Source organism: Talpa occidentalis, unplaced genomic scaffold (genome assembly GCF_014898055.3).
Source record: "Talpa occidentalis isolate TD23 unplaced genomic scaffold, MPIMG_talOcc4v2.1 talOcc4.12, whole genome shotgun sequence".
NCBI lineage: Eukaryota > Metazoa > Chordata > Mammalia > Eulipotyphla > Talpidae > Talpa > Talpa occidentalis.
The window spans coordinates 74,454,138-74,479,980 of NW_023601212.1; the positions used below are offsets into that span (position 1 = coordinate 74,454,138).

Here is a 25,843-nt window from a genome sequence, read left to right on the forward strand (position 1 = left end):
CCCTCCTTTCTTCTCTTTCTGATTGGTGAAGATTGAATTTCCAAGAAATTAATATCCTTGTGCTTCTGGACTGTGTCATCTAGTCCATCTGGCCACTACTGAGGAGGCCAGATTGACACATAATGTGGTTCTTCATTCAAGTATAGAAACTTTGGGGAGGAGAGAGACCCTGTTGGTGACCACAGGCCTTGGGGTCATGTGACCCTTAAAGAGTCTAATCTGAGTCCGAATGCTGATAATGACTACAGTAAAGCAAGTGCCCAGTGGCCTGGGACATGGACTAGGTCAAGAGACTCCGAGGAGCCCCATTAAATGAATCTGATACAAATAGAATGAGATACTCTCTTGTCCAAAACAAAAGAGGAAGTGAAAATGAATTTTGCTGTAGGTAAGTTTACAAGAGAGAAGGGATGAACCATTAATCATTCTGGGCTGAACACGTTTCTTTTCTGAAGAGCATTTAGAGTACTGTGTTGTTCACTGAGAGTTTGGGGATGGATTTGAGAAGTGGGATTGAGAGCTTGAGGAGTCTCATGAAAGTTTTGAATAACCACTGTGGAGAAAGAAGTGTGTCTGGAAACAGAAGTGGAGAGGCTTCTTGGGATGCAGAGAACAGGCCTGGCACAGAGTGGGGAGGTGGTGGTAAGAGACTGAGACGAGAGTGGTTGAACTGAATTGTGCTCCAATTAACTTATCTAGTTGAGTTGACAAGGAAAGAAGACTGGAGAGCTGACATTCTGGAGAAATGCAGCAGAGTGAAGGTCTCAGGAGGTTGAAGAGCAGCCAGTGGGCATGAGAGAAATCTTAGAGCTTAAGGTGACAGAGTTGGATGATGTCTTTTGGGGTCTCTTGAGTGGAGTAGAGGTAAAGACCGCTGGAGGAGCAGTGGTTAAGGATTTTGAAGTCACATAGAATAGTAGGAAGAGTGTGGGAAAGTAATAGGATTATTGTTCATGGTCAATGTTTAAAAGCATGAAGGGAAATGATGGGCAGGTGTAGCTCAGCTCTGCTCTGGAGCCCAATGCAAATGATGAGAAACTGTTAGTGCCGAGTCACCAAGGAATGCCAATTAACAAATGGGGTCAGCCCTGGCATCGTTGACACTAAACCTAATCATCTTGAATCCAATTACCATCCGTCTTTAAACATCTTATGTGTTTCCCTCTAAAAAGTCAGTCTCTTTCCATGACACCCCCCAACCTCAGCTCTCTTAAGTGGTCAGCACAATTGCACTTACCACTAGCACTGTAAATGCCTGTTTGCATTTCTGTCTCTCTCGCTGTGCTACTACATCACGAGTGCTTTAAGCCCAGGGCTAGATCTCATCCAGCATCATGTCCTCACTCTAACTGGTCCCCTGTGACTTGTGGATGCTCAGTTTGCTTCAAGGAGTGATGCTGGGAGAAAAGGCTGTGGCAGTGTCAGGAAATTGGGACTGCATGGGTTACCTATTTGATGATTGAGACAGGCTCTTTGTGTAAGTCATTTTCTGTTTGCTTTTTGCCTTTTCAAACATTACCTTTCTGTCCCTTAAATTACTTAGTGGATTACATATTCTTTGTAGAATTTTACATATTTTTTGTAAATTTTACATATTCTTTGTAGAAATTACATATTCTTTGTAGAATATGTGGAATATGTGGAATATTGTAGAATATGTGGAACATTCTAATAATCACCCATAGAGCTACACTTCAGTGATAAGCACAATTAATGATTTAGTGTATATATTTTACAATCACATAGTAAATTAATTTGAATAGACAAGACACCAATGGAACAAATGTCAAAAGGGAGAAAAGTATATGTCATGAAATTGTCCCTATAATCTGTTCTTGTCCCCACCTAGTTCCCTTCCCTGAGGGACCGGGTTACCTGTTTCCTGTACATTCATCCAAAGATAGTCCTCACATTTACAAGCAAGTTTATATAATCCTTGCTTTCTTTTTACACAAATGGTAGCATTTGACATACATCTTTCTGCACTTGTTTTCTTAGCTTAATAATACATTTGCAGATGATTTCACAGCAGGATATGGAGAACATTTTACTTTTACAGATACATAGCCTTCCGTTGTTTGGGTATGTGAAATTTATTTAACCAGTTTTCTGCTAATGGGTATTTATGTCAATTCTAAGTTTTATAATTTTTAATATTTTATTATGGAAAATTCTAATGTAGTGAACATCCATAGCCCCACCATTCAACTTAACTTGTACCTGAATTTCTTGCCTCTCTAGCCTGTCTGCCGATCTCTATTTGTCCTTTTGTTTTAATGCCCAAATTCCCTGCATCATATCATTTCAACTCTAATTGTTTTAATACAGATCTGTGAAAAAGACTTAAAAATCCCAGTATCACACTTAATGCAATTTTCAATAATTCCTTAATATCATTGAATCTGATCTCTTTATATATTAACAGTACAGCAACCAGTAGTCCATTTCATATCATTCTCTGTTTGTGTGTGTGTGTGTGTGTATGTGTGTGTGTATGCAAAAGAGAGACAGACAGACAGACAGGGAAAGAAATGCATTTAATTCTAGAGGTGGAATCACGGAATTAATGTATGGATTGCAGAACTACACTTGGAAGAGGTGATATCATTTTACACTCCTCCCAATGTCTAGAGGGCCTGTTTTCTCAAAGCCTCACCCACAGTGTGAAGACCAATCATCTTCAGCTGCTCTTGTTTCACAGGTGAAGCTTATTCTGTATAATTTGAATGTGCATTTTCTTATTGTGAGTTGGATAGAACATTGTTTATATTTTAAAAGTCATCTGTAATTCCTGTCCTGGGAACTATGTTCTCATATTCTTGGAAATGCATGCAACAACAAACCCAAACCATTTTATTGATATATCAAAGCTTTTTAAAGATGAGGGAAATTAGCTCCTAATTTGTCACATAAGTTGCAAATGTTTTTATTTTGTGTCTGATATTTGACTTAGCCCACAGTGATTTTTGCCATGAGAAAGTTTTTAATTTGTGTTTAGAATTTATCAGTTTTTATTGTATGGCTTGTAGTGTTTGATCACTACTAAATAGAGTTGTATCCACCCTGAGTTTATAAAAAAAATCCTCATGGCTTTTTTTTCCTATTACAATTTTGACTTTACATTATATATTTAGTGTTTGGTTCTGGAATTTATTTAATTTTTTTTAAGATTTATTTATTCATGCATACAAGAACCGGGGTACAGGCCAGATGTACGGGAGGGTGAGAGGATTCACCAGAGACAGAGTGGGGAACAGAACAGGCAGAGTGACTGAAATACACTGCTGAGTGGAGCAGTAGGCAAGGCAGGAGAGGTCTGCCATGCCTTGTGGTAATCTCGCCCGGTGGCCGGCCGGGATCGAACTTGTGCTGTAGAGGCTGCAGACAGCTTCACAGCTCTGCGCTCAACCGCCTGCGCCACCAGGGGAGGCCCTGGTTCTGGAATTTATTTTGATAAAAATTGTGGAGTATAGTTTCATTCTTAATTTTTTCTAGATATCTACTTAGTTGTTCCGACATCACTGATTGAATCCATCTTTTCCCATTATTTGAAATATCAAACTTGTCAAATGCTAAATTTCTCTGTGTATACAGATGAATTTTTGATCTTCCTAATGTTATAATTGAATGGCTTTTTATTCATTTAACTAATCATCTATTGTTTTCAATTTCCCATTTTTATTATTGAAAATAAGGTGGTGGTAAATATTTTTATATTATATCTTTGTATACAATTCTTATTTTTTTTTTAGGATAAATCCCAACAAATGGAATTCCTGGGCTTAAAGGTATGCACACTTAAAAATATCTGTGCTAGGGCCTCCCCTGGTGGTGCAGCGGTTGAGTGCTGGGCTGCGAAGCTGCCCACAGCCTCTGTAGCCGGTTCGATACCCGGCCATCGGCGATGGTCCCACATGGCGCGGCAGACCTCTCCTGCTGCACCCGCTGATCCCTTCAGCAGTGTATTTCATCAGTCTGCCTGTTCTGCTCCCTGCTCTGGCTCTGGTGAATTCTCTCACCCTCCCGCACTTCTGACTGTACTCAGTGCTTGTATAAATAAGTAAATAAATCTTAAAAAAAAATCTGTACTAAGGAAATTACCAAAATACTGAAAGAAAGGGTAGTATCAATATAAGCCCTTGAGTAGCCACCACTGAGCTTCAATGATTGTCAACTTTTTATCATCTTACTTCATCTACCAGCCCTGTCTCCGGCATTTTTTTTTCTTGGAGTATTTTAAAGTAAAATCCAGACATATCATTTCATCCATAATCACATCATCATGCCTCTCCAACTTAAATCAGCATCTTTCTCTATCATGACTATCTCAAAAATGTTCCTTTCAGATTTGTCCTAATCAGGATCCAAATAAGGTCCATATTTTGAGGACTTTTGATATTACTGCTCAATTGCCCTGCAGACTGTGCTTTGACCCAATAACCTTGACTGTTCTGTGCACTTCAAATAGGCCTTGTTGATTTCCCAGTTGCTGTAGTCAGAAAACTTGAACCTGCCTTCACATCCCACATCCCATCTTTCAGGACACCCCATTGGTTCTACCTTCAAATCCATCCAGGACCCAACCACCCCTTCTTCCCCCATTGCTGTTGACCTTCTCTCCCGGACCACTGCAGCAGTCTCTCTCAGCTTCCACTTGACCCTACAGTTTGTTATCAAGCCTGTAGCCACAGGCATCCTTGCGTGCACATGTGAGCCCACACCAGCCCTCTCCTCAGCACCCTGCTATGGATCTTACTCAAAATAAAATCCAAAGCGTGGACAATGGCCTACCAAGCCCTTTATGATCTCTTTCCCCACCCATTTGTCTCTCCAGTGTTTCCACCTGCCTCTCTCCCCCCTGACTCACCTCCCTTCCCAGTCACTTGACCACATATCTACTCCTCAGCTCCCAGGCCCATGCCCACCCAGGGATTTAGCACTGACCCTTCCCTCTGTTTGGAACACTCTTTCCTGGAGAGCACAGGGCTGCAGCCTTCACCTCCAAGTCTTTGCTCCAGTGTTCTCCTGCAGCTCAGTTGCCTTTCCCCCTGTATTACAGTGTATCACACGCCTACTGTCGTCTAGGCAGAACTCCACAAGACAGGGAACACGAGGCTAAGGCCCATCATTCTACGGCTTCCAAATCCTGGGAAACAAAGCGTGAAGACCTCTGATTGATGACTCGAAGCAGGGACTTAGGACTTACTGAGAGCTGCACTACTGGACTAACTCACTCTAACGCCTCAAGGGCAGTGCCAGGTCCCCAATGGTTTATTCAAGAAAGAGGAAGTCTCCAACAAAGTGACCACCCTTCTCTCTCATTTGATTTACTCAGAAGCAAAGAAGTATAACCAAGCCATCTATTTCAGTCTGTCTAGATAATCAGATCCCAACCTCCTTTCCCTACCCCACTTCTGCATGGGTTTGAGCGTGGAAAGAAAACTAAGGATGTGGAGTCCTAAAGTTCCAGGTACCATATTCGCACCAATCTCATTATAACACCTAAATCTCTGTGTCAGGAGGAGTTGGGCCACATTTTCTGACCATGCAAGATATATGGACACGTGAGCCCCAGCTGAGCAGGCTCAGATGGCCGGCTGCTGACCAACCTCACATCCTGTCACTGAGAGCTCCTTGGTCCCCCTTCTGCCCTTTTTCCTCCTAAAACACCCTCCCAAGCCCTGACTCCGGAGACAGTCTGTGGAGGAATTCACATTCCTCGTCTCCATGATCTGCAGAGAATAGACTTCTCTTTCTCCCATCAAAACTTGGGTCTGGGCTGTTTAAGCACATCCAAGCCACAGGCCTATCGAGTTTGGTGACAATGTCCCCACTGTTCTGCAATGCTGTCTGCTCCTCTGTTTTGGCTTTACCTCAGCGCCCATCACGTCCCTACGCACAGTGTTATTTACTTGACTCAGTACCACCTGTCTGGTCCCCATGGAATGCAAGCACAGGGCCAGCGATCTTTGTTAAGTTCACTGCCATATCCCAGGTCCTGGAACAGGCCCTGCCTGCAGAGGCCATACTAACAAATGTTTATCACTAACAAACATTAACAAATGTTTATTCAAATGAGTTTGAATCTGTGTGATGCACAAACATGGTACTTGGTGGCTCTGCTTATTTACGCTAGAAAATTAAAAGTAAAAAATACCATGAGTGAAAAACATTAATAGATAATCTTCTATTTTTAATTTGATTTTTAGCTATCTGAATTTTTTCCTTTGGGGGAAGTCTGTTAGTAATTTTTCTTATTATTTTGCTAGGGAATTTTGATAAAATCTTTTACATTGCAAAGATTATTCTTCTGTCTGCCATATGTCAATTCATCTTGTCTTTTGCCAGATTGTTTTTGTTTATATTGTATGCTTTTCTTTCTTTTTAAAATAAATCTGTTTTGCCTAATTATTATTGTCTTAATTCCTTCTATTTTTGAATTTATCAAAAGTATATTCAGCCATAGGGTGTGATGCCCAGTTGCAATTGAATATTTTTCTAGTTCTCAACTTGTTATTGTAGCCCCATTACATTAAGTGATTTTCCTTTGTCTCCATAAATTATAATGTTGTCCTTATACTTTTGTTCACTGCCTTGATCTAAAAAATCCACTAGATATGTGTGAGCCCTTAGCTTCCTCTTCAATTATCACCCAAGTTTTCCTTCTCTTTAGGAAAAATCTGAAGTGGTACGTACGTTGTATATGTACACAAACAGACACACACACACACACACACACACACACACAGACACCAATGGGCTTGCATGTTCTGAAATAATTGGCTTACTCCCTTGTGGCTCACAGAGGATTACGTTTCTGGGTAGAATCCCTAAAGCAATTTCCCCCCTTTCCTGAGCTGCCCTTTTAATATTGGAAGGTTGGGAATGGGTCAGTCTCCCTCTGCTGATTTCAGTGTTATTTCTCAGTTTGGAGCCATTGGCAGCTTTCAAAACAGTCTTTTCAGAGGTTCAGACTTATTTTGCAAGAGAACCAGTGTGTTAAAATGAGAGTTGGCCATGTTAAGCAAATAAATTGCTTCCTATTGATAATGGGTTATTTATGCAGCCTGCAGTGGAAAACAATTTCTTTCCTATCCAGGCTCTTTATCAAGAATCAGGGAGGCAGAATGGACTAGGAAGTGATGTGGCAGGTTGCTGATGGGAGGGCTGGTGTTCAGGAATTTGCGAAGCTGAAGGAAGGAGTGGTCCCTGAGCTTTCCCGGAGCTGCTGTGAGCCAGTCCAAGCCTCTACCCTTTCCTCTGCACACTGTACCAGGAGAGCTTGGGCTTACTTTGCCTTAAATATCATCTGACCACAGAAGTATTCTGTTTAAAAACCCATTCAAAACAAGGCTTGGGCCATGTTTATGTGTACCCTTGCATGTGAGAATAGGAAGGATAAGTTTGATGAGTTGAAACTGAAAAATTACACAACAGAAGGAGAAATCTTTTCTGGATTAGAGCCAATTCTTCCAACTCCCACCAATTGTCATTTTGCCCTGAGTCTCACTGCCTTGAATTATTTGGCAGTTGACTTTATGAGAATTTTTTGCTTCATGGACTGAGGTGCCCAAGCATGACTTTCTACCTACATGGGCAGATAGAAGTCTTTGGGGCCCTGATTTAGGCACTGGAGTCTCATGGTATTGCAAAATGGATGAATTTGGAGTGAAGTCAAGCTAAAGATGTGTGACCATTGTTTTCCTCTTGTTCTGTTGGGGTCTGTCTGTAAAATTGGTAACTAGTAACTGTGGCAGACTCTGTGTGCTTCTGTTCCCCCCACCCCCAATTAGTGGCTGAGGTTGCTATTAGATGGGGCACAGGCAGGCAGTGGCTTTAGGGTGGAGGTACAGCTAGGAGCTTTTAGACCTGTGAGGACTAAACCTATTACCCAGCAGGTGTTATGTCTTAAGATTGGTAGACCTGTGGGGGTTACAAAAACTAAGACCATTCTCTGTCCTTCCAGAATACAACATCCCTCTAGATTGTTAAATAGTCAGTGGGAGGAAGGCGGGGAGCTTGGGCTGCTGTGAGAACACTGAGAGTGATTGCTCTCTGCAGAAGGGGGAAGCCAGAGGGTCTCACTACAACAGCAGTGATAGCGGCGGCCATTGATTTAGGGGAGAGAGAGAGAGGCCCGGGGTGTCTCAGGACATGCTCAGGTGGCTGCTGGGATGCAGGGACAATCTGAAGCGATAACAAAAATGTGTATACCAGACTGTAAGTGTCAGATAAAGGCTGTCCTGAGGAAGCCAACACATGGGTGAGACCAGGACTTCTCAGAGAATGAACCTGAACCATTTGTGCTCAGTGAGATCAATTTAGCAGATAGGGGTGTGCATGTAAAAAAAAAAAGGAAAAGAAATAGACCAGAAAATAATAGGTTGTGTCACATATTGGTTCAGAAAGTGTATGTTTGAGGAGGTAGAAAGGTAGAGAGAGGGACCAGAAGGGCTGGGTTCAGATCACAGCCCTGACCCAAACCCGTGACATTTGGTGAAGGATAAAGACAGAAGCTCCTTGTGGGTTGTTGTGAGTTATAAATCTATAAATGTGTGTTTTGTTCTAATGTACACAGATCTCACAGAGCAGTGCCTGGCCGGGAGTAAGCACACAATAAATGTTAGCTATTACATAGTAGTTGGAACCAGAAGAAATTGCTGATATTTGACCATTTTTTTCCCATACAAAAGCAATTTTATATGGTTCAACCTAACATACCCCCTATGTATATTATAACTACATTATGCATCTGTCATGATGTGTAATGCATTTCTTACTGTGAGTTGGAATAAAAAGGCTGTGTTCTGTTGGATTTCCCTGGAGAGGAAGTACATGTGAGGCATCAACTTTAATAACCCGATGTGAAATTTCCACAGACTTGTTCTCTCTTTGTTGAATTCTTTAAAGGGTGGGCTGGGTTCTGACCTTCCTTGTAGTTCCTCTTACCAAGGGGTGGGTAGAAGCATCTGGGTCACACAGTAAGGCAGAGTCCATCTCAGAGTGAATCCCAGGCTGACTCTATTTCAATGCCATGTGCTGGGCTGCATGGACTCTTCTTCCTTTGCCTGGACTGGCAGAATCCGTCAAAGCAAAGTGGTATAGCCTTTAAAGATTTATTTATTTATTTATACAAGCACTGGGTACAGTCAGAAGCGCGGGAGGGTGAGAGAATTCACCAGAGCCGGAGCAGGGAACAGAACAGGCAGACTGATGAAGAAATGCACTGCTGAGGGGAGCAGCAGACATGGCAGGAGAGATCCGTCGTGCCATGTGGGACCCTCGCTGGCGGCTGGGGATGGAACCGGCGCTGCAGAGGCTGTGGGCAGTTTCGCAGCCCAGCGCTCAACCGCTGCGCCACCAGGGGAGGCCTTGGTATGGCCTTTAAAAGTAGTGTTTCCCCAATTGAAAACAAACCAAAGAGGCTCTCATGTTTTCTTGGACTTAGTTGTTAATCTTCGGTTATAAAGTTCTTTCTGTTTCCAGTCTTAGAGAGATTCCAGAAGTCTATAGAGTAATCATTTAGAGTTTCCAGAATAATCTAGATCAATCCTCTGTGAGGGCAGAGAAAGGATGTGTGCTCTCTTCACCTCATGCTCAGTGTTGATGCTCTCCCTGCTGGTGTGTGTTCATAACTGGAACCTCCTGGGACCTGGTCCCCAGCACCGGACACATAACAGGTGCACATAAAATATTTGTATTGACTTGAATTGAATAATCTGAAGATAAATTTAGCTTTTGGGGAAGAGCCCCAAGGCCCCAGAGAGGAGAACCGGGTGTGGGCCCTGCCCGAGGACTCCCCCGACTCTCCAGTTTGTTTCTGATTTATTTCTGAAACTTGGATTTTGTCCTTTTGGCCTCCATATTGGTGTTAAGTCCACCAAATGATTTTGTTTTCTCAGCTGTTGATTATTCTCTGATTTCAGGATATTAATGTTTATAGCTTAGGAACAGTATGACTTAACGAAAAATTAATTATATTGATTATTACCATGTTGTTCACAGATAAATTCCACTCAGTTTGCCTCTTGCAGATGCATGCACTATTGTCTTAGGTGTCCAATAATACAATGCCCACTTTCTGTCTTGGGCTGATAGCCTTGTTTTCCTAAGATTATGCTTATTGCCATGTGAGAAATGAATTCTTTTGTGAACAGGTGTCAGACTTTCCCATGATACTGTCTGGTCTACTAGATGATAGTCCCTCACTTCCTACACAGCATCCTGACCTGGAGGCAACCCCATCTCACTCCCCACTCTCCCCTCCACCTGCCCTCCTCCCTCATTAGATGACTCCCTCTCCCTTCACCCCTCTCCTAGCCTCAGCTCCCTCACCTCAGCTGTGGTGTGCGGCCTGTTTACTTCCTCCTGGCCAGGCCTGTGCTGAGTGGGAGGCCACACAGCCTTCCGTGATGACACTGCAGGTCTTTTTCTGAACTGTCTACCCTTCCTTGAAGCTGCCCTTTGAAATCATCTGGAACTTTGGAAACTGAAGCCAAAGTGATAGCTGGGTAGAAGGTACATATCTGGTTTCTTCCCTGGTGCCAGCACAGAGCTTCTGAAGCCCAAGAAAGCTCTGGGGTACCTAGAGTGTGCTTTGTGTGTTCATGGGGTGGCTGGAATGGGGGCTGGGTTGACCATAGACATAGACATGACTAGAGGGCTATAACTTTTAGCCGCACTTCCCATCCTCCCAAGGAGGGGAAAGAGGCTGGAAATTGAGTCAGTCACCAATGGGTAATGATTTAATCAACTATGCTATGTCATGAAGCTTCCATAAAAATCCCTGAATAATGGGATGGGGTTGAGAGCTTCTGGGGTGGTGAACACATGAGGCTGCTGTGTGGAGGTCCTGCCAACCGCCCCCACCACCATAGCTTGCTCTCTGCTTCCCTTCCATTTGGTTGTTCCTGGTTTTTATTCTTTACAATTAGTGGGAAAATAAACGTTCCTGAGTTCTGTGAGCCATTCTAGCAAATTATCAAATCCAGGAAGCAGGTTGTGGGGACCCCTGACTTTATAGTTTGTTGGTCAGGAGAGCAGGTGGCCCAGATTTGTGACTGGTGTCTTTTGTGGACCTGAGCCCTTAACTGGGGCTTTGAAATAATATCTGATACTAGTTAGTGTCTCAATAGGATGGAAGTGTAGGATACCCAGATGACATTGGAGGATCTGGAGAATTAGTTGGTGTGGGGGAAACACCTACACATTTGATGTCAGGACTGTTTTGAGCAGAAACACATCATGGAGGACAATTTGGAGTATGTATTAAGTGCCTTGAAAATATTCTTACCCTTCCATGCATCCCATTCCTAGGATATCATCTTTAGGAAATGATCATCATTTCCGAACATCTTATGTTCAAAGATTTCCATTGCAGAATTATTCAAAATTGGAAGCGATTTAAAAGCCCCATGCTGGGGTTCAGTTAAATGAATTTTTTATTAGCCATCTTACAGAAAACTACGTAGCCATGAAATTGATATCCTAAAGACTAGTTAACAATATGGAAAGTTGACAGTGATAAGGTGTTCAATGAAAAAAATGATAGAAAGCTATAGAGCAAGCATGATCCCAATTTAATTAAGAATATTTGTTCATTAAAGTGTATAGAATAAAACTTCCTAATATGTTACCAATGACTAGTGAATTATAAATTTTTAATATATACTTCTGGGACATTTTTCATAAGAAACGTAAATTAATGTATAACTTAGAAAATGTAGCATTCCTGTGGAGGGTTAGCTCTGGACTTTTGAGGGACCTGACTCCATCCCAGAAGTAGGGTCTGGAACCCCTCAAGACAGAGAACTTTCACCTTGCCTTGCTAAACGCCCTACTTTTCTCTTTTCACTCATCACCGTTTCAGTTTTTGTGTGGACATCGTCCAGTGAATCTCTTTCTCATGCATATTCAATCTAATTTCATAGTTCTTCTAGCCGGGAGCAGGGGGTCCCATCACAGGGCTCCCCAACCAGATGGGCTTTCATCATTGTTAGTTTCTGTTCTAATTTGCTTTGTTCTTTTCCTGTTGGGGAATTTTCCATTAATTTTAACCTACCTGGCATGCTAAAATCAGTTCAGCTTAATCTGTGGAAGTGTAAAAAGTTTGCAGACAGATTAACTCTGTTCTAGCTCCTAAATCCATTACAAATGCCCCTAGGTTTTTGACTGCCTTATGCCACCCTAGCTGAGGAAAGAAATATTTGTTTTTCATGACCTGAGATACTTACACTTTGTATAATTCACCACCTAATAAGTTATTGAAATGCTTTTCCTTCAGCATGCTAGCTAGGGGGAGTTGAGTTTATTTCTAAATTCAAGGTGTGCTTTGGGCCATGAGGTAATGACAAAGGTCAGGAGCACAGGGACACTGATGATACACAGCATGAAAATCATGTCACTGACCTGCCAGCCTAGAGCACTGGGCCTTTGCACTGCTTCTCCCATGCTGCCCCTTGCCTGCTCCCAGGGTTAACTGTGCCTGCCGGTGTGTCTGGGCTGGGGGCTTCACAGGAGCCCCATCAGCCCTGGAGTCTAAGTCGAGACCACAGGTGCAGCCATGCCCTTCTGCAGGTACCTCCACCAGGTGCCCTCAGCTCCCAGCAAGGCCCCTGATTCTTGAATGCAGCCCTGTCCTGCCCCTCCCCCACGCCTCTGGATGTTTCCTGTTTCATTTGCTCTCCTCAAACTCCTGTCATTTGACTTTTTTTCTCAGTTAGATTTTTAATTTTTCAAGTCTCCTAAAATCTTCTGTGAAGCATCACTATTGAAACAAACAAATAAATACAGGAAATGTCTTGGGGTTGGGACCCCATATAATGTGGCTCTTTTGTGTCCCAATATAGTATTTCTTGGGGAGGAAAAAATTTCCCCTCTTCCCCTCTAGGTTCTCTGACTGGTCTGATAATAAATTGACATAAGGCAGATTAACAGGAGAAAAACAAATTTCATTACATATGTACAGGAGTCCCACAAAAACATGGGACTCCAGTGGTCGGGCAGTTGAGGCTTATATGCCCTCCTGAGCTAAGAAGGGTCTAGGGCTTCCAAAGGGAGGAAGACAATTCACAGGAAGAGGAGAGAGCTAACGTATTTTAAACTAATGTTTGTCTGCCTGGTGGATCAGTCTTTCTGATGTCAAAATTTATCTCTGGTAATATTGGTAGCCTAGCCTCTTTCTGGAACAGCCCAGGCCCCCTATTCAGTTAGGAAGTAAGGCAGAGGCAAAAGTTTTCTGTGAGTCTGCTGGGTCTTGATTGCCTTCAGCTCAAAACACTCCTCATGCCAAGGTGGTATATTTTGGGGTGGCATATTCTGCACCCCCTCACGTTCGTCACAGGCCTGGGTCGGTGGAGGAAGCACAATAAATGAGCATTTGTTGAAGTGGATGCAGTTACACCTTAAGTAACCTGGGATGGGAATCCCTTTATGCTTTTCAAAGGATACCAAGAAAATAACAGCCAGGTAAAAAAATGAATATTTGGGGCCTCCCCTGGTGGTGCAGCAGTGGAGCGCTGGGCTGCGAAGCTGCCTGCAGCCTCTGCAGCGCCAGTTCCATCCCCGGCCACCAGGCGAGGGTCCCCCATGGCGCGCAGACCTCTCCTGCCGTGCCAGCTGCTCCCCTCAGCAGTGTATTTCGTCAGTCTGCCTGCTCTGCTCCCCGCTCTGGCTCTGGTGAATTCTCTTACCCTCCCGCGCTTCTGACTGTATCTAGTGCTTGTATGAATAAATAAATAAATCTTTAAAAAAAACAAAGTGAAACAAACAAAAAAAAAGAATATTTGAAGTAGCACTGTTCCCCCAGCCATCTCCCTCTATGTGGTCTGTCCCCACTGAATTATTAAATGTGGGGCATCTTCTAGGTTCGTGTTCTCTGCCCAACCCCTCCCAGCTCGTTTCCCTCCTCTTGGAGAGCCCTGTCCCCCTTGCTGTCTGAGCTCTCACCTCTGTGTTCCCTAATTACTGAAACCAATTAGTTGTATTTGCAGACTGATTGATTATAATTAAATTGGAACTCATTCCCACTAAAACCCACACTGGGGTTGAACCAGCACTTTATGCAATTATGGTCATTCTATCCCCAGTTTTCCTGCTCATTGTATTCTCAGTATCATCTTTGACAAACTTAAGCCACCTGTTTCCACTGTTCTCCAGATGTGACCACCAGCTATCTCTCTGGGCCCTGGACTGTGAGTGACAAAACCAGCACTCCCCTGACCTCCCCAAAATCTGCTGGCTCCTGAATTCTCTCTCAGTTAATGTCATCACTACTCATCCCATCACGCAAACTAGAAATTCCAATTTGTCCTTATGTCCTGCCTCTTCCAGGCCTCTGAGCCATCCCTGAACACTCGCCACTCAGGAAAGTCACTTGACCCCTTCTCCCCACTTCCAACACCATGTTGCTTAGTGCCAGCTTTGTCAATTTCCCTTGGACTCAGTAACAGCCTCTAGGTGGGGCCCTCTTTTTCTCCAGATTGATGTTTAAAAGAAAAAATCCTTTTAACAAATATTTAAAACCACTGAGAGCTCCCTGTGGCCTACAGCAAGGGTTCACTTATCTATAAAGGCCAGATATAAATATTTTAGATTTTTTGGGTCATATTGTCCCCATTTCAATTGCACCATTCTATTGGTAGTGTACAGGAGCACTGGATAATAGCGATAATATGTAAATGAATGAGCATGGTATTGTTCCAATAAAACTTTATTTACAAATGAAGCCGGTGGGCCACATTTGAGCACTCGCCATCATTTGCCAACACCTGGTTTATGGGGTAAAGCCCAGTTGGCTCCAGTGTCCCTTTGCAATCTTGTCCTGATGCACTTCTCAGCCCTCTTCTCTGTTTCCGTGTCCACCATGCAGTAGACATATTTGGACATGTCTATCTTGACACATTCTCCCCACTCTGCCTCCTTTCCCTTCTCTTCATGGCCTTGCAGTGCAAAGGATTCCAGCGTGACCACCTGACAATTCTTCAGAGAGTTGTCTCTGTCACATGGAAGGCCTTCATGGGTTTTTGTGTAGACTGGCATTATTGCACATCTCTTATGACTATCTGGTCACTTCTCTGTCTCTCAAATTAGAATAGAAGCTTCTTACAGTCTGGAAAGTTTCTTTTGCTATCTTTCTCTCCTATTGCACCATTTGGCATATAATATGGAAACTGCAGCTCTTCATGGAATGAATGATAGTGTTAATCATCTCTAAAAAGTCATTGGTTGCTTTTCATAGAAAAGGTGAAAACCCTTTTAAATCTCTTTTGTCATTGGCTTTGCTCCTTCCCTATTTCTCTGACCTCCAGCTTTGTATCTTATGTTTTCTGGTGCATCTGTGTTGGTATTAATAATTGCCTTACCTGGCTTTGCTTGAACTGTGTCTGTCTCCATGACAACTTCTCAATGACATATATCGACAGAATGCATCTTATTCATTAATACAGGTGTCAAATTTGAGTTAAAATCCAGTCTTCCTAAAGATACATTTTGTGACAAATAAACAGATTTCCCATCCAACAGGGATTGAGGTAGGGAAAAACTGGTTTTTATTACTAACTTGAGATTGCAAATTAGCACTGTGAACTTCAGCTGATTCTTTAAAGCCAGAGCATTAGCCAATGATCATTGACTCTGGCTGGTGTCTGGATTTCATCTGATGCACATGCTGTTTGGGTGGCCTGAAACATGAGTGTGTTCTGTGTGACAGGCCTGACTTTGCCATTGTTCCTGGCCGAAATTGACAATGTCCCCAGGGGGAGTATCTTAGCACCTCAGTCTAACTCTCAGAGGGTATTGGATCTTGACACAGACCGTACTAGTTGTAGCTATGGATATATATATTTTTTAAAAATGGAGTTGCTGGTATAACTAGCAGTAAATCTCTTGGGCTTTAAAGCAGGTTCCTCCCTACCGCAGGCCTTGTTTGGCTCCAAAACATCAGCGTTAGTCCAGCCAGGAAAGCCACAGATCCCTGTGGGAATGCAGATATTGGTTCTGGGAGATTCCATATGCAAGGAGTGGATTCCTTCCTCCAGAAGATGCATCTCACCTTGTCTCTGTTCATACGTCATATGATGAGAGTTGCACAGGCTCCTCTTATCATGACGGACACCCCCTCTGTGCCTGCAAAAGCATCTTGGAGGGGATGGAGTGGCCATGCTGGGGCCTGATGGGCACGTGTTGTGTGAGACAGAGTGAGCTTTAAGACCCAGGCATAGCTTACTTACCTAACTCTGAAGCACAGGAGACTCCAGTCCAAAGCGGATAAATTCTAGTGAAAAGCACACTGCATTACTGGATTGTTCCTGCAAACTTAATCCGGCTCCCCACTTCCCAAGGATGTGGAAAGTGGCCAGAGTCCCTTCACGCTGTGAGCAGGTTGCCCGTAGCCAGAGGCAGAGGGATCCAACCTGCCCCCATGTCTCCGCTGGTTTTATGGGCATATTTCTCACACTCTGTTCTGCTATTAAAAATAAAATGAGGCACACATCACATGTCTCATACTGCAAGACCCATTTCCTTCTAATAAACTTCTCATTTGCCTGGGCTTTCCCTACCCTGAAAAGATTGAATCTCCAGAGGCTCCCATTATGGATTTTTAGTTTTGGACTTTCATTTTTCTCTCTGCTATTTTGAAAGAAAATGAAGTTAGTGAGCTTTGTCTGCCTCTATAGACAACCCCCCCCCCCCCACACACACACACACTCACTCACTCACTCTCTCTGCCTGGGATCCAGGAGATAGTCTATGCAGAGAAGGACAACTTTGTCCTGTTTATCTGGGGCCTCAGAAAACAGACTCTGAGCTGACCTCACCTGCCCAGTCTTGGGCTGGAACAGGACCATCCTCTTTCCATGCTGCAGTCACAGAAACCATGGGGGCTTGAGGCCTCAAAGGAACATGTTCCCTTCACAGTGGGGCTGCTCTGGGGTGACCCTCGCCTGAGGGCTCACATGCCAAGTCCAGTAGCCCAAGTGTGAGGCAGCTCAGATGGGATCTAGCAGTCAGGAGGGCGGTTGGGAGGCAGGCCTGCCCAGGCTCTCATTTCCAGGCCAAGTTCTCAAACACCCCCCAGCCAGGTCCCTCCGGGGGTGTCTGCATAAAGATACAGGTTTCTAAGATCTAGACATGGCAGGCACACCTCAGGAATGAGGCAGCGCACTGTCAACAGGAGACGACCCACTTGCTGACTGATGGTGACTTCACAGGGAGTTCAAGATTAAGTCAGAGATAGAGGAGGTCGATTGATATGCCTGGAAATGCAGTGGTCCAGAGAACAAGGGGCAGGGTGCTGACTGCAGCTGGCTACCAGCTGCCCCCCCTGGCATCTTGGGGCCTTGCAAGGTGTATGTCAGCTCTGATATAAAACCTGTTGTAGAGGCTGGAAGGGGATCCAACCTAACCCATTTTTCAGATGGGGAAATGAAGACTGAGGGGGATGCCTACTCTGGGTTGCAGAGCCAGATGACAAACTGACTTCCATGTGGGCTGACTTGCACCTCAGGAGACCCTACCCTTGCATCCTCCCACCTTTGGTGTCTAGGGGCTGTGGTCCCTGCTCTGCTGTCCTTGGTCTCTGTGTGCCATGGCTTCAAGCTGAGCATCAGCTCCCAGCCCTTTACAGGCCACCTGGACATGCTAGGAAACATATGGCTACTTTAGGGCATCTTGGGCATGTTTTGTTAATGGCAAAAGCTGAAAAGTACAGACAAACCCCTTGATTCAGAATTTGGACTGGACTAAAATTTTTTCTATATCGTCAATGGAAAAAAGAGGGGCATTTGAATAGCAGATTTATAGGGTATGAAAGAGAACACAGATTTCCTGTTCTTCTCTTAAACACTTTAACAATGTCTATGGATCCATGAAAGGCGGACTGGAAGGACCGTGGGGATCCTCGTGGCCAACCCAGCTCATTTTACACATGAACACACGAGGCCTTGGGGTTTGGCTGCAGACCTAACTAGTTAACCCGCCTGGCTAGGGTCCCGGCTCACGGGCTGGTCTTTTTTTTTTTTTTTTGCTGGAGCCCAGATTTATTCACAGAAGGCTTTCCATGTACTGAATTAGTACTGATAATGAATTTTCTACTAATACATGATCCTTATTTATTCAGGCCCATTATCCATTGAACAGCTGTCTATCTGGTGCCTCTGGGAACATGCAAAGATGAATAAAGTGTATGAGGAGCTTGCAGCTCAGAGAAGCCACAGTTTTTGTCCCAGTTGTGGTGCTAAGGTCACGTGACAGGCCTGAGTGGCCTGCTGAACAGTTAGCAGAAAGGGACAGGACTGTGGCTACTGTGAGCAATAATGTTTTTGTGTGATTTGACGTGCTCTTTTGTGATTTGGACAGGTAAAGAGGTAAGAGAGGGGTTCCAGGTGGAAGAACTGGTAGAATAGTGTAGTAGTCTGAAAAATGGCTCCTAAACTTATCAGGCCCCAATTCCTGAGGCTTCTTGCCTTTAAAAAAGGGTCTTTGCTAATGTGACTAAGTGAAGCATCTTCTGATGGGGAGATTATCCTGGAACAACTGCATGGTCATGCAGTGCAATCACAAGTGTCCTTACAAGAGGGAGGCAGAGGTAGGTCACAGAAGGGAAGGAAGAGTGTGAGCACAGAGGCAGAGTGAGACAGTCACAAGCCAAGGAATGCCGGCAACCCAGAAGTAGGAAGATTCAAGGAACAGATTTTGCCCTAAAGCTTCTGGGGCAAGTGTGGTCCTGTCCACACCTCAGTTTTGATGTAGTGATACCGATTTCAGATTTTAAGCCACCACCAAATTTCTAGTGATTTATACCTTAGGAGGTGATAACCACGGGAGGGTAACACAAATAGGAAAGAGAAAAGCCTATTTGAGAAAGGATGTGGTTCAAGGTGTTTGTGGGAGAATAGTCTGATATTTAGAAGCCCAGTGTCCCATATTAGTTTGCAGCATTCCTATAAATTTCTGTGTGAATCTTACTTTCCCAACTGGCGTGTACAGCTGTGCAGGAGAACCATGGGCCTGGTGAATGGGCCTCATTTTCTGCTAACTACTGTGCTCCTCTGGTAGAGGCAGCCAATACTCATTGATTGGCATGATGGATGCTGGCAACTGCCATACCTGGGATTACGCCAGGTTTATTGATGAAAAATCAAACCTGGCCAAGTCTGTGCTCAGATACGATTAGTGGATCGCTCATCTTCAGATGGATCTAGAATTCCCCGTCATGCATAGCAGAGGCACAGTGGATTTGGAAATTGCTCAGCCAGTCTGGGACTAACATGTGGGAGGGGTGCTCTGGAGGGTGGGGATTGGGGAAAAGCAGAGCAGCTGTGGTTGCCAAAGAGGATGGGCATCACCTGCCGAGTGAAATGGTCTTTTTGATAGCAGAGTCAAATTCCCTGCTGGCCCTGAGAGAATGTGATTAAAGATGTCTTTTGGACTCCTATGACACTCTTATCGATCTGAGGTTGTTTATAGCCATAAAACAACTGTAAATTAGAAGAATGAAATAAAACCAGCAGGACACTTTACTCCTGTCCTCCTATGAGGTTGAAGAAGTTTTCCACACAGCTCCTGCAGCAACGGGGAGATGAAATATATATATCTATCTGCAAAGGGGAATCTCATTCTCCTTGCCTCGTCATGGCTGAAATTAAGAGGCAGCTTTCTTCTTGCAGCTGAAACCTAATCCTCATCCTGGCTTAGGAAGTGTCCTTGGTGAACACGGTTCTCTGCCGGGACACTGTCTAGCTGTGTGCCTGCCATGTGGCTTAGGTGCTCAGAGCCAGTTATCGCCTCCTTCCAAAGCTGTCTTTCTTTTTTTCCTTTTCCTCCCCTCTCTTTGCTTTCCCACCCTTTCTCTCCTTCCCCTTTCTGCCCTTCTTTCTCCCCTTCCTTTTGTTTTCTTCCCTTTTACCCTCTTTTTCCTTTTCTTTCTTTTCTTTGGTCACTCTCCAGGTCACTTTTACCTGATGGAAGGGTGTTGATGTGTACTGTCACACAGTTAGGAATTTTCAGTAGACAATCACCAATCATTTCTGGGCAATAAGCCAAGTCATGTGACCATTGGACTTTTTTGCTTTTCTCTTATAGAAATCCGAGAGGCCTTTCGGGTTCTGGACCGAGATGGGAATGGCTTCATCTCCAAGCAGGAGCTGGGAATGGCCATGCGTTCTTTGGGGTACATGCCGAGTGAGGTGGAGCTGGCCATCATCATGCAGCGCCTGGACATGGACGGTGAGCTCCCCTGGCAGTGTCCCCCTGGAATGAACCCTGGCTCATCAGTGAGACCTTAGGTTTAGGCAGATATTTGGGATCACAAGACATAGGCTCGTGTCTCAGTTTATTTTTGAGGAGTGGAAATTTGGAGTAGATGACGGTTTTTCAAACAACACTCCATAGGTTTCCGGGGGACTGCATAGGTGCTTCTGGTGCTATCAGGGGGAGGAAAGTCCAGATTGCTGAAAAGTCCTTTAAAAAACAAAACAAAATACAGCTTTATTGAGACAGAATTCACGCACAAAATCCAGCCATATAGGAATATTACTTAGCAATCAAAAAGATAAACTCATGCCATTCGCAGCAATGTGGGTGGAGCTGGAAGGAATTATGCTCAGTGAAATAAGCCAGAAAGAAAAAGAAAAATACTGGATGATTTTACTTATAGGAGGAATGTCGGGAACCAAATAAGGGATCAGGAAAAATTACAATCATAATAAATTCAAAAACAAAATTAACAGACAACTGTAAATTAGAGACATTCTGCAGGGGAAGGGGAGGGAGAGGGATCAAAATGGGAGGAAGGGCCTCCCTGGTGGTGCAAGGGTTAAGACACAACCTATGAAGCAATCTGCAACCTTTGCAACATGCAATCCCCGGCCAGCCAGGGAGAAACCCATATGGTGCAGCAGACCTCTCCTGACTCTCCTGCTGCTCCCCTCAGCAGTGTATTTCAGTCAGTCTGCCTGTTCTGTTCCCCACTCTGTCTCTGGTGAATTCTCACCCCCCACACCTCTGGCCTGTACCCCAGCTCTTGTATGCAAAAAATAAAAAAAAAAACAAACAGGGGAGGGAAGAGCACAAGGGACTATAGTGAGGGGTGAACTGGTGGTGGGAATTTTTTGGGGACTAACCTGAGAGGAGAAAGCACACAGTGTACAAAAAGGAAGAATGATGTTTCATACACACACACACACACACACACACACACATGTATAAATATATATAAAAATCCATGCATTTAACCTGTACAATCCAATGATCTTTATGTATTCATGAATCTGTGTAACTAGTGCTATAATCAATTTTATTTATTTTTAAAAGATTTATGCAGGGGGTGAAAAGATTCACCAGAGACAGAGTGGGGAGCAGAACAGGCAAATTGACTGAAATACATTGCTGATGGGAGCAGGAGGCGAGACAGGAGAGGTCTGCTGCACCATGTGGGTATCTCCCTGGCCAGGGATCGAACTCATGCTGCAGTGGCTGCGGATAGCTTCATAGGCTATGTCTTAACCCCTTGCACCACTAGGGAGGCCCCAATGATCAATTTTAGAGCATTTTCACCAATCCAAAAATAGATCCTGGACCTGTGAGCCATCACCTCCAGCCCCTCTAACGCTAAGTCCTAGGCAACCACTAATCTACTTCCTGACTCTATGGCTTTGCCTATTCTGGTCTCGTCACATAACCAGGATCACATGGTAGGCAGCCCTTTATGACTCACTTCATTTACATATCATGTTTGTAGGGTTCTTTGTGGATTACAGCACAGATCACTATTTCATCTTTTTTTTTTAATGACCCAATCATATTCCATAATTTGGATATAACAGCATGTTTTTTTCCTCTGTCTTATATACTGCATTTCTACATACAACGTCACTGGGGAAAGGATTTCCCTACACTTAAATTCTGAAGAATGACCGCCTTAGATAATCTTTCAAGTTCTTTCCTTCTGTGAAAACCTAAGAGTCTATCCAACCTGGTTGTGACCCTCCTAATATTTAGATTCTGCCTTGACTAAAGGCCCAGGAAGGAGCTTTCTTACTCATTTATTTTTTTAACATACATACCCCCTTTGAAAAGCAGATTGATTGCAAGTATAGGGGGTCCAGAGTGGTGGGCTTAGGGGTCTCGGATAGAGCATGAAGAACAGACCAACTGAAAGAAATAGAGAATTGTGGGGAAGAAGGGTTTTTGGGAATAGATCAAGGTCATGGGAGGGGGATGGCTTGGCCTGCAGACTCACTGAAAGAACACAGTTCCCTCTTGTTCTCTTGCTCGACTTGTTGGGAGGATGGTAAGGGTTACTATAGGGTGAATACACCCCAAGGCCAGCCACTAAGTGCGGCTGTGGATACTTATTCCCTGGCTTAGAACAGAGATGTTGTTGCAGGTATGCTCAGTTGTAGGGGCGATCCCAGCCTGTCCTGACTGTTTTGATTTCTTGTGACCACCATGTCCATGCAGCCTGACTTGACCTTGCTTTGTATTTTAGAGGTCTTTCTGAAGCTGGCACCCCTTCTAGAGCAAATCAGATTCAATAGAATCCCATTTCAGAGATACATTTCCAGGAAAAAAATTTCCTCCTTAAAATAATAAAAGTCTTACTCTATATCTCTGTTTATGGAACTCAGAAAATTCTGGGCACTTGATTCTTCCAAAACTCCTGTAATAAGACCTAGTTAAATGGGCTAGAAGCAAATGGAATTAGCATCATTTAATGAAAATGAGCTGGGACTGTTGTGGGAGAGTAACGCCTATGAGCTTTCAGGGTCCTCATCAAAGCCCATCCCGGGTCATTGCATATTTACTCTTTGACCTTGGCTCCTGCCACATTCTTATGTGCTTGCAAATCGTCCCCAAGCCAGGAGGACTTGGAGTCCCAAAGGATCTTTGGTGATGGGTGTTATTCAGGGGACTCATCAGGATGCAGGCAAAATTTCCATCTGGGATACAGTTTGAGAGACTTCAAGTTTCATCAATTTATTTGCATCTTTCCATACTCAGCTACCAATGCTAAAGGCACAGCTTACAAGCAAATCCTGTAGAGAATCTCTACTAGTTTCTTCAACAAAAGCCCAAGTCATCAGCTATTTCACGGTGACCCCACCAGGTAAAAACATTTATTTATCTTTGAAGTGCAGCTGCCTTGAAGTTTTGTTGTGTTGGCTACAAAGATTTAATCCAGAACATATGACAGCAATGAAGCAGTGTAGGCACAGTGCTTGATGCAGTTTATTAAGTGCCTAAGTGTGGAAAGAGCTAGGTGAAAAACGCCCAGTCTGAGACCGAAATGCGTGCCTTTAAGTGTTTTGTAAATGATGCTGGAGAGTAAAATTTCCGGGGCACTGAGTTGTGGATATGGGTGGACTGTTTTGCAGTGTGTCTTTCTCTTAATGGGGTCTTTTGAGCTGTTCTGTTTTTAAAAAGTCAGATTCTAATTATATCCTTCCTGACTTCTGCAACTGGGGATCCTCCACAGAGATTTGGTCCTACCTAATTAAGCTTACTTGTGGAATAGCAAAGATTTTTATGGGGATGATGTAAAAAAAAAAAAAAAAAGAGTGTTTGGGCTGCAAATTAGGATTCTGTACCTCCTGGCCCACAGTCCCTGGTCCCTGGGGTCCTGGGACAGGAGAGGTGGCAGTGCCTCCATCCATCCCAGCTGGCCACGATTAAGAGTGGGTCTGGCACACACACCAATCTTTTCCTTTTGGGGTCCCTGCCGGTTTGCCTGATGGTGAAGTCATACCTTGGGCATGAGGCCCAGCTGGAATTAGCCTAAGTGTGTCTGTGCAACCTAAGTCGACACAGGAGGCTTTCATTAGGTGGTTCCCTGGGAGTGGGGTGCCTTGCTGGCTACACATGTAACAGTAACCTCCCTGGATTAGGGAACTCGCCTGGATTTCCTGAACACAGCCTGCAGGAGCCAGACAGTTCCAGTCTGTGTGAGGAACTAGTTTTCCTTAACATACAGTGGAAGAGAGGCAGCAGGGTCTGGGAATGCTCTTCTGGCCCGTGGCCAATTTGCTTTCAACTTCTGGGACTGACTCTGTGTTCCTGTGTGCGTGCACACCTCATGGGCTGAAATGCTAGATTAAAGTGGAAAACCAAAATACTCCTGCCCAATGTGTAGGCTTCCTCCTTGACTAAGTCTGCCGAGGTTTTTTATTGAAACTTTAAAACTCCATTCTGCATCCCTTGGTGCTCACTCTCCCACTTTTCTTTCATCAGCCTCTACAGCACAGGTAAACAGTTTGACATCAGGTAGAGACCAGGATTCACCTTTTTATAGATGCTTTTTTTTTTTTTTTTTAAACCAGTACTTACCCTTCACCCGGATTCTTGAAGCCTGGCATCTTTGGTAGACTCCTGTAGGTTTTAAGCTCAGGGTCCAACTTCATGCAAATTGGAGATCAACTTCTCTCTAATGCATCACAGTACTTACTAGTTATGAAGCATCTTTGGAAGAAGTGATGTAATAGTCACCCAAAACTTCAATCTTTTATGGAAGTGTGTTGAGAATGTGAAAGTGTCTGTGGGCTCTGTGGTCCCCCAACTGCTCCCTTCTGCTCCATCATCTCCTGTAGCTTCCTGCCACATTTACTGTGGATTAGGGCCTGGTGGATTCAATAGCCAAGGGATATTTTTGACTGCTTTCTATATTTTAATGGGTTCACTGACCACACATGATGATTTTGTGGAATGAATCTGTCTAGCTTTGCAAATAATTTCCCGAAATGATCAAACCAGGAGGGGTCCTCAGCAGCTGAAGGCCCTTGCAGCGTCCAGCTCACATTTTCTCATGCACATCCCTCCTCTTCTAAGCTGCCACCGTGTCCCCTCTGTTGCATGCAAAGAACAAAATTCCCTCTTTGAAATAAATGCCAAGGGTGTCCTATCTTTTTCCTCCTTGATTTTCCTTCTGCTCCTCAAAACTGTTGCATCTCATGAAATTCCAGCAAATTTGGAGTTTTTGAAATGAATTCTTATCTCTCAATAGGTTTGCAACTTTTTTTTTTTTTTTTAGGTTCACCCACCACTGCCTGGTTGGTGAATTTGATTCAATTTAGTTTGGTTTTAAAAGAATCTATCTAGTGTCCATTGTGTCTGAACTTGCTTGTTTTTATGGTTGGCAGGATTTACTTTTGGTTCATTTTGAGCTAAATCAATGAACTGCAGAGAACAAAATTATGGCCAGAGTCGCAGGAGAGACCTAGCCGTGTCCAGGCTGTTAGCCTATGTGTCTGCCTCAGCCTCTCACTCACTCCCCGTTCATTACAAGTATTGGATGCTTCAGTTTGCTGGTGTGGTTGTGACTCTTCTGTTTTTGCTTGTGATTTCCTAAAGCAGAAAAGGGTCTAGGCTTCCTTCTGAGTGATTCTCACTTACACTTCGCAGACACATCAGACACTGGATCTGATGCTCTGGGACTGGCATGTGTCTGTTTTGTGAGCCTGAACATGTACTTCTTTCCTGTGTGTGAGGAAAGGTGCCCAAAGAGGTCTGTGTGAGGTGGAAGCAGTGGGGGCTTTTATCCTAAAGCAGAGGTTTCTCCACCTGAGTGCACAGTAATGTGCAGGAAGTATGCTAAACAACTAGTTAGAAGTAGGATCCTGGCCTAGAGCCCAGGAACCTGCATCCGTTAAGAATCCCATCAGCTCAAAACCCCTTGGCAGCACAAGGGGTTAAGTCACAGCACTGTGAAGCTATGTGCAGCCTCTGCAGCACAGCATGAGTTGGATCCTCGGCCAACCAGGGAGCTGCCCACATGGCGCAGCAGACCTCTCCTGTTGTGCCCACTGCTCCCCTCAGCAGTGTATTTCAGTAGATCTGCCTGCTCTGCTCC

General features: G+C 44.1%; 1 protein-coding gene across 4 annotated transcripts in view; it reads left to right on the top strand.

Moving 5' to 3' along the window:
• The window catches only part of CALN1 (calneuron 1), a 394,265-nt gene that overhangs the window by 196,349 nt on the left and 172,073 nt on the right, over positions 1–25,843 (top strand). For all 4 annotated transcript variants that reach the window (XM_054693580.1, XM_054693582.1, XM_037506791.2 and 1 more), the window contains exon 3: positions 20,083–20,226. In XM_054693580.1, the coding sequence (XP_054549555.1) occupies positions 20,083–20,226 (144 nt within the window). The remainder of the gene's footprint in view (positions 1–20,082; positions 20,227–25,843) is intronic.